The 17276-nt window shown below is 44.3% G+C and overlaps 1 protein-coding gene across 8 annotated transcripts in view; it reads right to left on the bottom strand.

Annotated features, from left to right (window-relative positions):
* trappc9 (trafficking protein particle complex subunit 9) overlaps positions 1-17276 on the bottom strand; it is a 551561-nt gene that overhangs the window by 302657 nt on the left and 231628 nt on the right. For all 8 annotated transcript variants that reach the window (XM_059979921.1, XM_059979908.1, XM_059979899.1 and 5 more), the window contains one exon: positions 12908-13050. In XM_059979921.1, the coding sequence (XP_059835904.1) occupies positions 12908-13050 (143 nt within the window). The remainder of the gene's footprint in view (positions 1-12907; positions 13051-17276) is intronic.

Raw genomic sequence — 17276 nt, 5'->3', positions numbered from 1 at the left:
TTGAGCTCGGGTGGTCGTAGGTGTTTACTGAAAAACGCCAGGGGTTGCCAGCGACCTGCGATGAGCTGCTCCAGCACCCCACCGACTGCCGTGTTAGATGCGTCCACTGTGAGGGCGGTAGGGGCATCCATTCAGGGGTGCACTAGCATTGCGGCGTTCGCCAAAGCTTCCTTCGTTTGAACGAAAGCGGCGGCGGACTCCTCGTCCCAGGTAATGTCCTTGCTCGGACCCGACATCAGGGCGAACAGGGGGCGCATGATCCGGGCAGCTGAAGGGAGGAAGCGGCGGTAGAAATTGACCATACCTACGAATTCCTGAAGGCCTTTGATCGTGGTGGGTCGGGGAAAGAGGTGGACCCGCATCTACCTTAGCGGGCAGAGGGGTTGCCCCGTCTTTAGTAATCCTGTGGCCCAGGAAGTCAATGGTATCGAGTCCGAACTGGCATTTGGCGGGGTTGATTGTAAGACCGTACTCACTCAGTCGGGCGCAGAGTTGACGGAGGTGGGACAGATGCTCCTGATGACTGCTGCTGGCTATGAGGATGTCATCCAAATAGATGAACGCGAAGTCCAGGTCCCGTCCCACCACGTCCATTAACCGATGGAACGTCTGGGCGGCATTCTTCAGGCCGAACGGCATGCAGAGGAACTCGAAAAGGCCAAACGGGGTGATGAGAGCCGTTTTGGGGACGTCGTCAGGATGCATCGGGATTTGATGGTACCCTCGGAAGAGGTCTACCTTGGAGAAAATCCGTGCGCCGTGCAGGTTTGCTGCAAAGTCCTGAATGTGCGGCACAGGGTAGCAGTCCGGTGTGGTAGCCTCGTTCAGCCTGCGGTAGTCTCCGCACGGTCTCCAGCCCCCCGTCGTTTTGGGCACCATGTGCAGGGGGGAGGCCCATGGGCTGTCGGACCGCCAGATGATCCCCAATTCCTCCATCCTCTGGAACGCCTCCTTCGCCAGTCAGAACTTGTCCGGGGGAAGCCGCCGAGCGCGGGCGTGGAGGGGTGGTCCCTGGGTCGGGATGTGGTGCTGTACGCCGTGCCTGGGCATGGCCGCTGTGAACTGCGGTGCCAGAACCGATGGGAAATCCGCCAGGACCCTGGTGAAGTCGTTGTCGGACAGCGTGATGGAGCCGAGGTGAGGGGCTGGCAACTGGGCTGCACCCAGGGAGAACGTCTGAAAGGTCTCGGCGTGTACCAGTCTCTTCCTGGGCAGGTCGACCAGTAGGCTGTGAGCCTGCAAAAAATCCACACCCAGAAGCGGTTGGGCTACGGCGGCCAGTGTGAAGTCCCACGTGAACTGGCTGGAGCCGAACTGTAGCTGCACCTGACGGGTGCCATAGGTCCTTACTGTGCTGCCATTCACGGCCCTCAGGGGGGGACCCGGTGCCCTGCTGCGGGTGTCGTAACTCGTCGGAGGAAAAAACTTTATTCGAAATCTTCAGCCTCACTTTTAAGCTTCCCTCAACCTGCCCCCCGTGGCGCAGAGGCTCCAAAGCTCTGTGCTCGCAAACCCCCGTAGGCTATCTAATTGTGAGTCGGTTCGGACCAAAAACCGGCGTCCCGACCTTCTATCCCACACATACAGGAGGCTATCCCGATGGCCAGCCGCCGTAGCCATCAGCGGCGGCTGGCCCTGGCGTTTCCCGGGAACCTGCAGGGCGGGCGACAACGGCGGGCTTCTGCGCCCCACCGCTGGTGGTAGAAGCACCAGTGTTCATTGGGCCGGGGGTTGGCGGGCTCTGCGGCCGGGCCTGGACTGGTTTGCTGCCGGGAGCGTGGCTGGGAGATCTGTGCGATGGACGCCCCGCTCACCTTTTTGGCGTTCCACAGCAAGTCCGCCCGGGCTGCCACCTTCCGGGGGTCACTGAAATCCGCGTCGGACAGCAGCAGGCGTATGTCCTCAGGCAGCTGCTCCAGGAATGCCTGCTCAAACATGAGGGAGGGTGTGTGTCCGTCGGCCAGAGACAACATCTCATTCATTAAAGCCGATGGAGGTCTGTCGCCCAAGCCATCCAGGTGCAGTAAACGGGCAGCCCGCTCGCGCCGTGAGAGTCCGAAAGTCCTGAGGAGCAGGGCTTTGAATTCCGTGTACTTGCCGTCTGCCAGGGGTGACTGTACGAACTCCGCGACCTGGGCCGCTGTGTCCTGGTCGAGGGAGCTCACCACGTAGTAGCAGTGGGTGTCTTCTGAGGTGATCCGGCGAACGTGGAATTGGGCTTCGGCTTGCTGGAACCATAGGTTCGGGCGCTGTGTCCAGAAACCCGGCAGTTTCAACGAAACCGCATGAACAGAGGCAGCGTCGGTCATTTCTGGTCCAAAAATCGTTTGGACTGTCGGGGTCACCAATTGTAGCTGTGTGCTACACGCAGCGCTAAAATTACGACACGGAGTCGGTAACTGCAGTCGAAGGAAAAAACTTTATTCGAAATCTTCAGCCTCACTTTTAAGCCTCCCTCAACCTGCCCCCCGTGGCGCAGAGGCTCCAAAGCTCTGTGCTCGCAAACCTCCGTAGGCTATCTAATTGTGAGTCGGTTCGAATGTGCCAGGAAATGGGTCGCCACAGTATGAACATTTATTTCTCCAACTTCAAATAATATCTCCTCCAACCCCCCTTCTCTCTTCATCCATTCTCTATTCTTTAGTTTCCCTCTCGCCCCACTCTGGTGTCTCTCCTTCATCACATTTATCTGTAGTCCACTGTCCTCTTCTATCAAATTCCTTCTTATTTAGCCCCTTACCTCTTCCAACAATCACTGTCCAATTTCTAACCAACACCCTCCCCCACCCACCTCCCCATTCACCTGGTCTTATCTACCACATGCCAGTTTGTACTCCTTCCCTTCCCCACTTCTCTGGCGTTTGCTCCTGACCTTTCCAGTCCTTTTGAAGGATCTCAGCCAAAACCTCAGATGTTTATTCCACTGCATAACTGTTATTTTACTTGCTGAGATCCTCCAACATATTGTTTTCTCAGAATTTCCACGATCTGCAGAATATCTTGTAAAAAATAATGTAATATGCATTACATTACTCCCACAACTCCCACAAAACTCCCACAAAAGCAGTTGCTTAACTTCGACAGAAGCACAATTGAAACCATCCTGATCAACAGCACCACAGTGTGGTCGCTAGCTGCACAGCCGCTGAGCGACAAGACCTGCATCGTGTGGTGAAGGTGGCCCAGCAAATTGTCAAGATGGCGCTCCCAGGACTAGACACCATCTATTCCAGCAGACTCAGGAGGAAAGCAATTGGCATAACCAGAGACACCACACACCCCGGCCACTCCCTGTTTGACCCGCTGCTGTCCAGCAAAAGGTTCAGGACACTAAAAGCCAGAACAAATAGACTGAGGAACAGCTTCTACCCCAGAGTTGTGGCCTCCATCACACCACTCCCACAGAACAATGACTGAAACTGTGAGCACACACAAGGACTCAAATACTTGCACTAACGGCACTTTATGCATTACTGTGATATTCTGGTGCTGTTGCAACTTATTTTCTGCTACTTATCTATTTAATACTGTTTTTCTATTACTGTCTTGTTTTTTATCTACTGCTTTGTTCGATTGCCTGACAGGAAGCCAACCAGAGTTTCATTGTACCTATGTATAATGACAATAAAAATAATTCAATTCAATTAATAACTATTGCTCAGTGGATCTGACATCTACCACTATGAAGTGTTGAGAGTCTGATCATGGCACCCATCAACTTGTACCTTCCTCCACACCCCCCCCCCCAACCAGCCCAGGCAGCCTTAATCTACTAACACAACAGTTCCACAGTGGGTGTTCGCTCCTTGACCCTATACTCATCTCTGGAGCATCTAGACCAGAGGTCGGCAACCTGCGGCTCCAGAGCCACATGCGGCTCTTTGATCTCTGTGATGCGGCTCCCCGTGGTTTGTTAGCTTTTGAAATGTAATTCGAAATTTGAAGATTATGGTGATCTTGTACAATATGAAAACTTTGCGGAGACACCGTTTCCTGGCACATCCGAACAATTAGCCACCGTTCCGACTAAGGGAGATAGCCTACAGGGGTTTGTGAGTACGTGTCTTTTGGAGCATCCGCGCCCATGGGGACGGGTTGAGGGAGGCTTTAAAGCAAGGCTGTTTAGTTCGAATAAAGTTACCTTTGACTGCAGTCTTTATTTTAGCGCTGCGTGTAGCGCTGCACCGCTACAACGTGTTTTTTATCGCTATTAATATACATCACAACTGCCAATGCCTGACACCCGCCAGTGCGCGCTTTCTTTTAATTCTTCGATCCAAGGTAGGCTACCTATGTAGTAACCTTCAACCCAACGTCTTTTTTTCGGAGTTCAAAATGTTTTTGTTGCATGCAGAAATGTAATTTCGTTTTCTCTGCAGGAGTTCATCAATTTCAAAAATGCAACACATTATAGTTTGTTTATACATAGCATAAAGGCAAAAAAAACCCGTTGTATGCAGTGTTATTTCATTTTGTGGCTCCCAGTGTTTTCTTTTCTGTGGGAAATGGGTCCATATTGGCTCTTTTAGTGGTAAACGTTGCCAACCCCTGATCTAGACAGTCAAGGCACCTACATTGGACTGTAAGACCACACAAAGATAAGACAGTTGATTGGAATACTGCACAGATGCAGAAGGAGCATTCCCATGCAAGTCCAGCAAAGAGCTTTAAAAATGAAGTCTCCATAAAAGAGGGGTACAGTCTAGCAGAGCAGTCATCGTGGGAGCAGTTGTCGTTGGAGTGGGTAAGGCTGTAGCGAGAACAGACAGAGGCAAGGTAAGTAGGTACCGTAAATTGCGGTGTATACGCTGAGAATTTGGTCTAAATTTTGGTCCTAAAATTAGGGGGTCAGCTTATACAGAGGGTGCCAACTTTGGAAAAATGAATACACGGAAGTCAGGTCATATTTATTGGCTGTTTTGAGTCAAATTCGTTCCACTTTCGACGCATGAATTCTTTGAATGGTTTGTTTAAACTCACATCTCATGGCTATAGCACAGATGTCAAACCACAGGGGATGACTGCAATGTCCATATTTTCAGCTTTCAATGCTGCTTTTGTCTCACCTGAGAAGCGCACTTTGAACATGTCCCAGACAAATAGTGACTTTTCCTTCCCAAAACCTTCAGGACATCGACGCCACACCTCTTTAACCCACTTCAAGCAACCCGCTGTCCATCCAGCAGCATTCTTGAACATAAACAACACCACCCCGCAGGAATTTTCTGAGCAATCTTTTTTTTTTGTCTCAACACAAGATCATGTCTTTTCATTAAAACAGGTGCACCAACTTCATGTAGCTTTGAAATTTTTGCTGACCTCACGGTGTTTTCAGCCCATTTCAATGCTTGAATTCGAATCATTGCTCTGGTAACAATGTACCCAGACGATCGCTGCTGATTCACCCACTGTAAAACTTTCTTCCAGTTCCAGCCAATGGCATGTTTTCCCGCGGTTTACACATTTCGTCTTTGGCATTTCCCTCAGCGTGTCCTCTGCTTTTCTCTCACTTGTTTCTCGTTTACACTAAACTTCTTAGCAGCTGCAGGATTATTCGTTACTTTAGCAAAATCAACAACCTTCAGCTTGAAGCCAGCATCATATCGCATTCGTTTTAATCTTTTGTACATGGTGTTTGCAAACTCAATACTGAATACACGTACTGATCCTGCCACCCTATGTTATGTTTTAACAAGATTACGACAGGCGCTAAATGGTTTCAAGGGGATTACATTTCAGAGGATTCTTTACCATTTGAGATCTAATCCAATATTTCCCTCCCTGATTTACTTATTAAGAATTCGCTTATAATGCTCTACATAGGCCTGTTTTCTTAGCAGGTACTGGTTCACAAAATTTCCAGGTTCTAGATCCGGCAAAGCTGAGTACTCGCATGTGAGATCTTGCGATCTTTTCTGGTTAAATAGTGGAATGTCTACAGAGCCAGTGTTCTGTTCTGGATGTCAGATGTAGGATGTCAGGGAGACTACCAACCTCCCTGATGGCCACATCTGCACTGGGTGCATCAAGATGCGGCTCCTTTAGAGACTGCATTGAGGAATTGGTGCTGCAACTCGATGACTTTCAGCTTGTTAGGGAAAGCAAAAAGGTGATAGAAAGGAGCTACAGGGAAGTCATCACTCCAAGGCTACAGGAGACATAAATGGGTAACTGTCAGGAGAGGGACGGAATAAAATTCAGGTAATTGAAAACATCTCGTGGCTGTCCTCTTTAACAATAAGTACTCTATTTTGAGTACTGCTGGGAGGGGGGGGGAGGGAGAGGAACCTACCTGGGGGAGAAAACAGTGGCCAAGCCTCAGGCACTGTGGCTCAGAATGGTAGGGAACTGAAGAGGATCAAACTCTTCAGTAATAAGGGACTATATTTAGGGGGACAGACAGGCAATTCTGTGGACGTTAAAAGGAAACACAGGTGATAGTTTGCCTCCTAGGTGTCAGGGTCCACGATGTTTCAGAACACGTCCACAATATCCTGAAAAGGGAGGGTGAGCAGCCATAAGTAGTGATACATATTGGTACCAACGACATCAGTAGAAAATGGGAGGAGGTCCTGAAAACAGGCAGTTAAGAAGGAAGTTCAGAAGCAGGACCTCAAGGGTACTAATCTTGGCATTGCTGTCTGTGCCACATGACAGAGAACAGGAAAGGAATAAGGTGGCAGATAAATGTGTTGCTGAAGACTGGAGCAGGGAGCAAGAATTCAGATTTCTGGATAATTGTGACCTTTCCTGGGGCAATTGGGACCTGTACAAAAGGGAAGGGTTGCACTTGAATACGAGGGGGACCAATATACTTGCAGGCAGGTTTACAGGAGCTGTAGGGAGTGATTCAGTCTAGTCCAATTAATATGTTAAGGGGATGGGAACCAGTGTGATAGAGCTGAGAATTTACCAGCAGGTTTACAAGTAGATGATGGGTGTAACGTGAATGCAAGTGAAGACAAGCCAATGATTGCGTATAAATAGAGCAAAAAGTTAAATTGTACCACAGAGGCAAAATTCAAAAGGGCAAAGAATGCAGGACTTGAGGGTGTTGTATTTAGATGAGTGTAGCATTCAGAATAAGGTGATGGAGATGGAATAAAGTGTCATGAAGTGCATGATCATGCACCTTGGTGGAAGTGAAAGGGTTAACTATGTTCCGAATGGAGAGAAAATTGGGGGGGGGGGGGGGGGACTGAGACATAAAGCAACATTGTTGGAGTCCTTGTGCAGAATTTCCAAAGGTTAATATGCAGGTTGAGTCTTTTGTGAGGAAGGCAAATACAATGTTAGCATTCATTTCCATAGGACTAGAATATAAAAGCAAGAATGCAATGTTGAAACTTCATGAAGCACAAGTGAGGTCTCACTTGGAGTACAGTGAGCAGCTTTGGGTCCCTTATCTTAGAAAGGATATGCTGAAACTGGTGAGGGATTAAAAGAGATTCACAAAAATAATTGCAGGATTGAATGGCTTGTCATATTAAGAGTTTTTGATGGCTCTGGGCCTGAATTCACTGGAATTCAAAAGAATGAGGGGTGACCTCATTGAAATCTATTGAATGGTGAAAGACCTTAATATAGAGCATGTGGAGAGGACGTTTCTTGGGGTGGGAGAGTCCAAGACCAGAGGACACAGCCTCAGAAAAGAAGGGCATCCTTTTAAAATAGAGATAAGGAAGAATTTATTTCGCTAGAGAGTGCTGAATCTGTGGAATTCATCGTCACAGGCAGCTGTGGAGGCCAAGTCTTTTTGTATACTAAGGCAGAAGTTGATAGATTCTCGATTGGCCAGGGCATGAAGGGATACACGAGGAAGGCAGGAGACTGGGTCTAAGAGGGAAATTGGATCAACATGATGAAATGGCGGAGCAGACTCAACAGGCCAAATGGCCTAATTCTGCTCCTACATCTGATGGTATTATGGTCTTATTATTGTGACTATGATGAAGATCAGGCCACATTTTATGAGTAATTACTACAGAACTCCGGGTAGTCGCAAAGTTCACAAATTTTTTTTGCAACTGTGGGTGGAGGGGCGAGTAGTGCAGAGGAAACAGAATGTGCTACAGAAGGACTTATTTTAGAAGAATGGACCAAGAAGTGGCAAATGTAATACAGTGTCAGGAAGTGTGTGGTCATGTACTTTGGTGTGAGAAGTAAAAGTGTAGACTATTTTCTAAATGGAGAGAAAATTCAAAAGTCTGAGGTGCAAAGGGACATAGGAGTCCTTGTGCAGGATTCCCTAAAGGTTGAGTCAATGTTGAGGAAGAAAAATTCATTGTTAACATTCATTTCAAGAAGGCTAGAATACAAGAGCAAGGATGTAAATACTGCCATTTTATAAGACACCAGTGAGGCATCACATGGAGCACTGTGAGCAGTATTGGGTCTCCTAACTAAGAAAGGATATGCTGACATTGGAGAGGATTCAGAGTAGGTTCAAGAGACTAATTCCAGGAATTAAAGGGTTATTGTATGATGGTTCTGGGCCTGTTCTTGCTTGAATTGAGGAGGAAATCTCATTCAATGTAACAAATATTGAAAGGCCTAGATAGAGTGGATCTGAAGAGGATGTTTCCAATCGTGAATAAGTCTTGGACCAGACAACACAACCTCAAAATAGACGGATGTCTATTTAGAACTAAGATGAGGAGGAATTTCTTGAGCCAGACTGTGGAATTTGTTGCCACAGGCAGCAGTGGAAGTCAGGTCAGTGGGTGTATTTAAGGAGGAGGTTGATAGGTTTTTGATTAGTCAGGGAGTTAAAGTTTACGAAGAGAAGGCAGAAGTATGGGGTTGAGAGGGAAATGGATCATCCATGATGAAATGGCAGAGCAGACTCAATGGGCTGAATGGTCTAACTTTCCTCCTGTGTCTTATGGCACTGGGGGGAAGCAAAACTCAGTCACTGACAGATTTGGTTCACTGACAGATTAAGGGAATCTGCACATTTCTGTGCCTTGATGGTCACATTTAAAGAGTACATGAATAAACTTTTCAAAATTTGAAACCAATGATACCACAGACCTAAAACTGGAAAGTGTAATTAAGCTGAATTACTTTTTCTCTAGGCTTTGTTATGATGAGCCAAATGTTCATTTTTAGTGCAGTAAACGTCTATTATTTGTTATGATGATATATAACCTGCTCACGTTTAATTTTAAACATGTGAAACACAGTTTCATGGGATCATTGGGACAAAAACTACTTATTCATCTCAGGGCTCCTGCACCAACATGCTAAATAAGTAATCTTTATGTAATTAGTTTACATGACATTTAAAACCCACCATACATACATTATCAGTTCTGCTCAATTACACACAACTTTGTGTATTGATTTACAATCAATTTAAGCTAAACATGCAATAAAGTAATGCCATTAAATTGGCTTGAGATACACATACTCAGCTTCATTTTAACATCAAAGTAAAAAGATAAAAATGCTTTTCCCCAATTCATCACTCCTTAACCTTAAGCATCTTTAACTTGTTTAAATTTTTCCCTGTTCTGAAGTGTCTGCAACTTGAACCATTAAATTTGCCTGACTCAATAAATGCCAAAAGCATTTTCAATTTTTTGCACTAACTCCATTCTTCTTACCAGTCCCCATTTGGACTCTAAACAATATATTAAAAACAGTAGCTAAGGTTACTCCCCTAGTCAAAGCTCTCATCCCTTAATCATCTCACCACTATTATCATTTCCATCCAAAATTACCTGATTTGCTTCTGACCCTAGTCGGTCCAGTTGGAATTTTGTACTTTCCATAAGCCTCACCTCTTTCAAAACTCTCATTATATCCGAACATGTATCTCATCATTATCAGCTGACCAACAATAGATTCCAATCTAGTAATATGCTAGTTGTGACATTTTTAACATTACTTGCCAATTTCTTCATGCTCTTACTAACCCCATTCCCCATCTCTTTCATCTCTCCTGGAGCTTTTGGAAAGAAGCATCAAATTGGATAAGTCACCGGGAGCAGACGTGAATTACCCCAGGCTACTGTGGGAGGCAAGGGAGGAGATTGCTGATCCTCCGGCAATGATCTCTGCATCATCAACAGGGACGGGAGAGGTTCCAAAAGATTGGAGGGTTGCAGATGTTGTTCCCTTATTCAAGAAAGGGAGTAGAGTTAGCCCAGGAAATTATAGACCAGTGAATCTTAATTCAGTGGTTGGTAAGCTGGATAAGATCCTGAGAGACAGGATTTATGAACATTTAAAGAGGCATAATATAATTAGGAATAGTCAGCATGGCTTTGTCAAAGACAGGTACTGCCTTACCAGCCTGATTGAATTTTTTGAGGATATGACTAAACACATTGATGAAGGTAGAGCAGTAGATGAAGTGTATATGGATTTCAGCAAGGCATTTGATAAGGTACCCCATGCAAGGCTTATTGAGAAAGTAAGGAGGCATGGGATCCAAGGGGACATTGCTTTGTAGATCCAGAATTAGCTTGCCCACAGAAGGCAAGACTGGTTGTAGATGGGTCATATTCTGCAAAGAGGTCAGTGACCAGTGGTGAGGCAGTGGAGAGATGGGTTAGTAAATTTGCTGATGACACAAAGGTTGGGGGTGCTGTGGATAGTGTGGAGGGCTGTCAGAGGTTACAAAAGGACACCAATAGGATGCAAAACTGGGCTAAGAAGTGGCAGATGGAGATCATCCCAGATAAGTGTGAGGTGGTTCATTTTGGTAGGTCAAATATGATGACAGAATATAGTATTAATGGTAACACTCTTGGCAGTGTGGAGCATCAGAGGGAGCTTGGGGTCCGAGTCCTTGGGACACTCAAGGCAGCTGCGCAGGTTGACTCTGTGGCTAAGAAGGCATATGGTACACTGGCCTTCATCAATCATGGGATTGAGTTTAAGAACCGAGAGGTAATGTTGCTGTTAAATAGGACCCCGGTCAGACCTAACTTGAAGTACTGTGCTCAGTTCTGGTCACTCCACTACAGGAAGGATGTGGAATCTATAGAAAGGGAGCAGAGGAGATTTACCAGGTTGTTGCCTGGATTGGGGAGCATGCCTTATGAGAATAGGCTGAGTGAACTCTGGCTTTTCTCCTTGGAACAACAGAGGATGAGAGGTGACCTGATAGAGGTATATAAGATGATGAGAGGCATTGATCGTGTGGTCAGAGGCTTTTTCCCCAGGGCTGAAATGTTGCCACAAGAGGACACAGGTTTAAGATGATAGGGAGTAGGTACAGAAGAGATGTCAGGGTTAAGTTTCTTTACACAGACGGTGGTGAGTTCATGGAATGGGCTGCCAGCAACAGTGGTAGAGGCTGATACGATAAGGTCTTTTAAGAGACTCCTAGATAGGTACATGGAGCTTAGAGAAATAGAGGGATATGGGTAACCATAGGTAATTTCTAAAGTATACGTTTGGCACAGCATCATGGGCCGAAAAACCTGTATTGTGCTGTAGGTTTTCTATGCTTCTATATTCATCTCTCTGAGATCACTCTGCATCACTCATTTTTTTCTGCTTTACATAGGTCCTAATTTCTGAAATTCAGAAATTTTCATCACACAACTTATTTCAGTTGTTTCAAAACGCTTAAAAGTAACATTTAATCTATGTATGTTTTTGTCACATGTTAATATACCTTGGTAGTCTTATCATACTTCTAGTCCATTTTGCTCTGGATCTCGATAAACAATTGCCTTACTTCAAGCATGAATAAAAGAACTGAACTCCAGAACATCAAGTGCGAATAATTGCCCTTGAAAGGAAGGCCATAATTGTCCAAACACTGATGGAAATGTGTGAAACCGAGGTCCATGAGAAGAGAGAAAATCCCTCCACTAACTGCAGTTACATCAAAAATAAAGCAAGTTGTGATGGAGGTCCATCAACTCTACCCAAAAATGTTGTTGCAGGTGTTTCCATGGGTATGCATCTTTGGTCTAATCATCTTCAGCTACTTCTTCTACAACCTGCCTTCCAAGTAATAATTACACAATATTTAGTTCCATTCAAAACTCTATGCCCACGTCTTAACCTGACAAGATGCTGATGACATTTTGGAATGGAGTGGCACGTAACACTGTCCAGCTGCAACAAGATAGAATCTAACTACTTTCTCTGAATATTCACTGCATCACCATGTCCTCACAATCAACTGTACCTGATGTAGATGGAAGTGGTAGGGTAGTCATCATTGACCAATAGATACAACTGGATCAGCAACATACATTCTATAGTAAAAAAGGGAATCCTGTAGAAAGTGTATCACCTTCCGATCTTCCAATGCTTCATTGCATATGCAAAACTAACACTATAATAAAATACTCTCCATTTGTTGGGATGTGTTCAACCCTAACAACACTCAAAAGGTCAGTCAACATCATCCAGATCAAGGCATCTTCCTTCTTTGAGACCTAATACTCCACTTCAAAGTTTCAACAGAGCACTACAGCTGCATCATGTACTATGTTGAAAGCTTATTGGAATTATTAGGTTAGGCTTCTTCATGATCTGCAGCAACTACCACAACCAGGTACAAAAGCAGTTGCAATATGAGATCACAATGATCTGCTTGTTCTCTTCCAAGTCACAAAACATTCTTAATTGTAAGCATATCACTGTTTCTCAATTGTCATTGGGTCTTAGAGCCACAATGAAAGATTAACATCACTACTAAGACAGAAGCAAATCAAAATGGTGACACACTACTAACTTTGAAACGTAGTGAGTGTGAAGCAATAATGTTTTACCTTCCCAACATACCAAAAAAGCAACAATTTTGTTCTATGATTACAGGTATGAAAGGCAGTAACATGTTTTATTAAGTGAGAGTCACTATAGATGCATATTTGCTTGTGGTAAGATTATTTTATACCTTGAAGATAATAAAAGCTTATGTTACAAAGTGCTGTACCTTGTTGCAGGAAGAGTGCTGACCCTTGTAAAGAACACTGATGGCTCGACATCCACATGAAGTCCCAAAGAAACATTCCTGTAGTATCCTTCACTATGACCTGGTCCACCAGAATATTTGAAGTTCAAAATGGCTTCTAGTGTCTGAAAAATAAAATTGGTTTGGAGTAACTACTTTTTGCCAAAATACATACGTTTCAAGTTTCTAACACCATTATGATTTTTTTTCCCTCAACAACCCAAAAGAAACTAACATGTTACTAAACCAGGTTTATTGCAAACCTGGAAAATTGCAAATGTCACTCCACTCTTCAAGAAGGGAGACAGGCAGCAGAAAGTAAACTATAGCCCAGTTAGTCTGACCTCAGTGGTTGAGAAAATGTTGGAGTCAATCATCTAGGATGAAGTCTTAGGGTACTTGGAGGTACATGATAAAATAGGCTGTAGTCGGCACAGTTTCCCTGACAAATGCGCAGGAATTCTTCGAAGTAGTAACAAGCAGGATATACAAATGAGAATCAGCTGATGTTATGTACTTGGATTTTCAGAAGGCTTTTGACATGTGTCACAGATGAAGCTTTTTAACAAGCTATGAGTCCAATGTATTACAGGAATGATACTAGCATGGACAGAATATTGGCTGACTAGCAGGAGACAAAGCAGGCCTTGGCTAATAAAGGAGCTCTTTTCTGTTCAGCTTCCAGTGACTGGTGGTATTCTTCAGGAGTCTGTGTTGGGACTGATTCTTTTTACGTTATATGTCAATGATTTGGATGATGGAATTGATGGCTTTGCTGCAAAGTTTGCAGACAATATGAAGGTAAGTGGAGGGGCTGGTAGTTTTGAGGAAACAGGCTCCAGAAGGACTTAGACAGAATGGGCAAAATAGCATTGTTGGGAAGTGTATGGTCATACACTTTGGTAGAAGAAATGAAAGGGTTGATTATTTTCTAAATGAAGAGAAAATTTAAAAATCTGAGGTGCAAAGGGACTTAAGAGTCTTTGTGCAGAATTCCCTGAAGGTTAGTTTGCAGGTTAAGTCTGTTGTGAGGAAGATAAATACAATGTTAGCATTCACTTCAAAGAGGACTAGAACATAACAGCAAGTTGTGACTTTATAAATGTTGTGACTTTATAAAACACTGGTGAAGCCTTACTTGTAGTATTGTGAGCAGGTTGAAACCCCCTATCTTAGAAATGATGTGCTGAAACTGGAGAGGGTTCAAAGGAGGTTCATGAAAATTATTTCAGGATTAAATAGCTTGTCATATGAAGAGCATCTGATGGCTCTGGGCCTGTACTCACTAGAAATCAGAAGAATAAGGGTGACCTCTTTGAAAAGTATTGAACAGTGAAACTCCATGATAGATTGGATGTGGAGAGAATGTTTCCTATGGTGGGAAGACCAGAGGGGACAGCCTCAGAATAAAAGGGCATCCTTTAGAACAGAGATGGGAAATAATTTCTTTAGCCAGAGAGCAGTGAATCTGCGCAATTCTTTGCCACTGGCTGCTGCGGAGGCTAGGTTTTTATGTATATTTAAGGTAGAGGTTAACAGATCCTTGATTGGTCATGGCAAGATGGGATACAGGGAGAAGGCAGGAGTTTGGGGCTTAGAGGAAAATTGGATCAGCCATGATGAAATGATGGAGCAGACTTGATGGTCCAAGTGGCCTAATTCTGCTCCTATATTTTGATTGTCTTATGGAGGAGATTCATAGTCCTCTGAGGGCTAGTTCCGTGACACTCAAGGCTAGTGAGCCAGAACTATACGAAAAGTCCAGGTACAACCTATGTTAAGTCTATTTTAAGAACGATAAAGCAATTCCCATTTAAGTTAGAGATGAAAATCGGATGTACATCAACATTTATAGGCCATTACTTCTAACAAGGCTAATTATAACATCATGAATGGCTGCGATGCTTCACTTCTTTTATGCATGCTTTGAAAGGGAGTATAAAACTACTCCTGCAGCACCTAGTGTCTCTGTGATCTCTGTCCCAGAGGCCAATGTCAAAACATCTTTCAAGCGGGTGAACACTTGCAAGGCCTCAGGCCCTGGTGGTGAACTGAAAACAACTGAGAGCGTTCAAGGGCATCTTCAATCTCTCACTGCTGCAGTCAAAGATTCCTACTTGCTGTCAAAAGTGTGACAATCATACCAGTGCCAAAGAAGAGCAGGGTGAGCTGCTTCAATGACCATCACCCAGTTGCACACACATCTACTGTGATGAAGAAAGGTTGGTTATGGTAGAATAAACTCATGCCTCAGCATGAACCTGGACCCACTGCAATTTGCCTTTCACAATATGTCTAATGTAGATGCAATCTCACCGGCTCTTCATTCAGCTTTGGCCACTTGAACAATAAAAATACCTATGCCAAGTTGCTATTTATTAATTGCAGCTCACCATAATTTCCTCAAGTACTAATCAACAAGCACCAAAACCTTTGTATCTCCCTTTTCAACTGGATCCTTGACTTGCTCATCGGAAAAACCCAAACAGGGCAGATCGGAAATAATATCTCCTCCTGACAACCAAAATTTTTGCATCTCAAAAATGCATGCTTTAGCCACTCTATATCCAAAACTGCGTGGCTAGGCAGAGCTCAAAGGCCATCTTTTAATTTGTCGATGACACAACTATTGTTGGCAAAATATCAGATGGTGACAAGGAGGCACGTGTAGGAGTGAGAAAGATCAGCTGGTTCAGTGGGGTCACAACAACACTCAACGTCAATAAGAAAAGGAATTGATTGTGGACTCCTGGAGGGGGAAGTTGTATGAACACACACTCGTCCTCAAAGACAGACCTAGCAGTGGAAATGGTGAGCAACTTCAAGCTGCTGCTGTCAACATTAATGAAGATCTATCCTGGCCCAACATATTGATGCACAACAGCAGCTATATTTCATTAGGAATCTGAGAAGATTTGGTATGTCAGCAAACACTCTTGCAAATTTCTACATGTGGAGTGCATTTTAATTGGTATGGGAGCGACCACAGCACAGGTTTGGAAAAAGCTACAGTAAGTTGCAAACTCAACCAGCGCCATCACACTCCTCAGCATCAAAGACGTGTTCAAAAGACAATCTTCAAAATGTGGCATCAATCATAAACAATTCCCATCACCCCGGACATGCCCTCTTATTGCTACCATCAAGGTGGTGATACAGGAGCCTGAAGGCACACATTCAGCATTTTAGGAACAGCTTCTTCCCCTCTACCATCAGATTTCTGAATGGGCAATGAACCCATGAACACTAACTCACTATATTTTTCCCTTGTTTCATTTCTTACAGTATTTAATTATTTGCTATACATTTTATATTGTAATTTATAGTATTTTTATAATTATGTCTTGCACTGTACTGCTGCCACAAAACAATGAATTTCACAACATATGCCACTGATATTAAATCTGATTCTGAATAGGATAACAGGGGAAGGGGACCTGTAGAGCAACATTTTCACACAAAGGGTGGTGAGTACATGGAGTGAGCTGCCAGAAGAAGTGGGTTCAGCTGGGTACAAGAGTATCAATTAAGCAGCAATTGGTTTGGGTACACGAAGAGGCAGGGCTTGGAGGGAATATTGGCTAAATGCAGGAAATTGGGACATGCCAGTAGACGATGTAGTCAGCTTAGACTTGCTGGATCAAGCTGTATTGCTCTCTGACTCTATATAAGTTCTGTGGTTAAATGCCGAGCATCCCCTAAGGCAAGTTCATTTTTACAGACCCCAAGGCCTTTTCTCTAACTTAAAGGCACAAGTCAGGAGCATGAATTATGGAATACTTATCACTTCGTCAATTGAACAAAGCAGCAATAATTTCTGAGAAATTCAAAGCAATGCAGTTTTATTGACTGGCATCTAATAACTATCCTAAACAATCATTCCTCTTACCACTAGTGTAACTCAGTGCAATCTATAAAATGTACATCTATATTAACTATCCAGGCTACCATCTCCACCAAGTTGGACAAAAACAGTAGGTTTAGGGGAACAGTACCAACTACAAGTTGAAAACCCTTCTTGAAAATACATAGGGGCACTTCATCTTTGCTGTGTTCAAATTTTGGAACTCCATCTGCTTCACCAGGGCAGTGGGAAGTGAAGACAGAGCCAATAGAGAGGACGGTGGTTTGCAAGATAGATGGGGCTGCAATCACGACTCTTGAATTTCCAGTCATGGGCAGAGCAGTTGCCATACCTAGCTAGATGGATGGCAGTTGGTCAAGGAGCTGATTGACAACCAGCTTCTCAAAGGCAATTGAAGACGGGCAATAAATGGTGCCCTAGTCAGTGAAGTTGGATCAGGGTGTAAAATTGTTATTTTTCCATGTAGTTTAACTTTCCTAAGCTTGC

The sequence above is a fragment of the Hypanus sabinus genome, chromosome 1 (assembly GCF_030144855.1).
Source record: "Hypanus sabinus isolate sHypSab1 chromosome 1, sHypSab1.hap1, whole genome shotgun sequence".
NCBI classification, from domain to species: Eukaryota; Metazoa; Chordata; class Chondrichthyes; order Myliobatiformes; family Dasyatidae; genus Hypanus; species Hypanus sabinus.
Note: the sequence above shows the minus strand (reverse complement) of the source record. Positions and strands in the feature narration are given on the sequence as shown.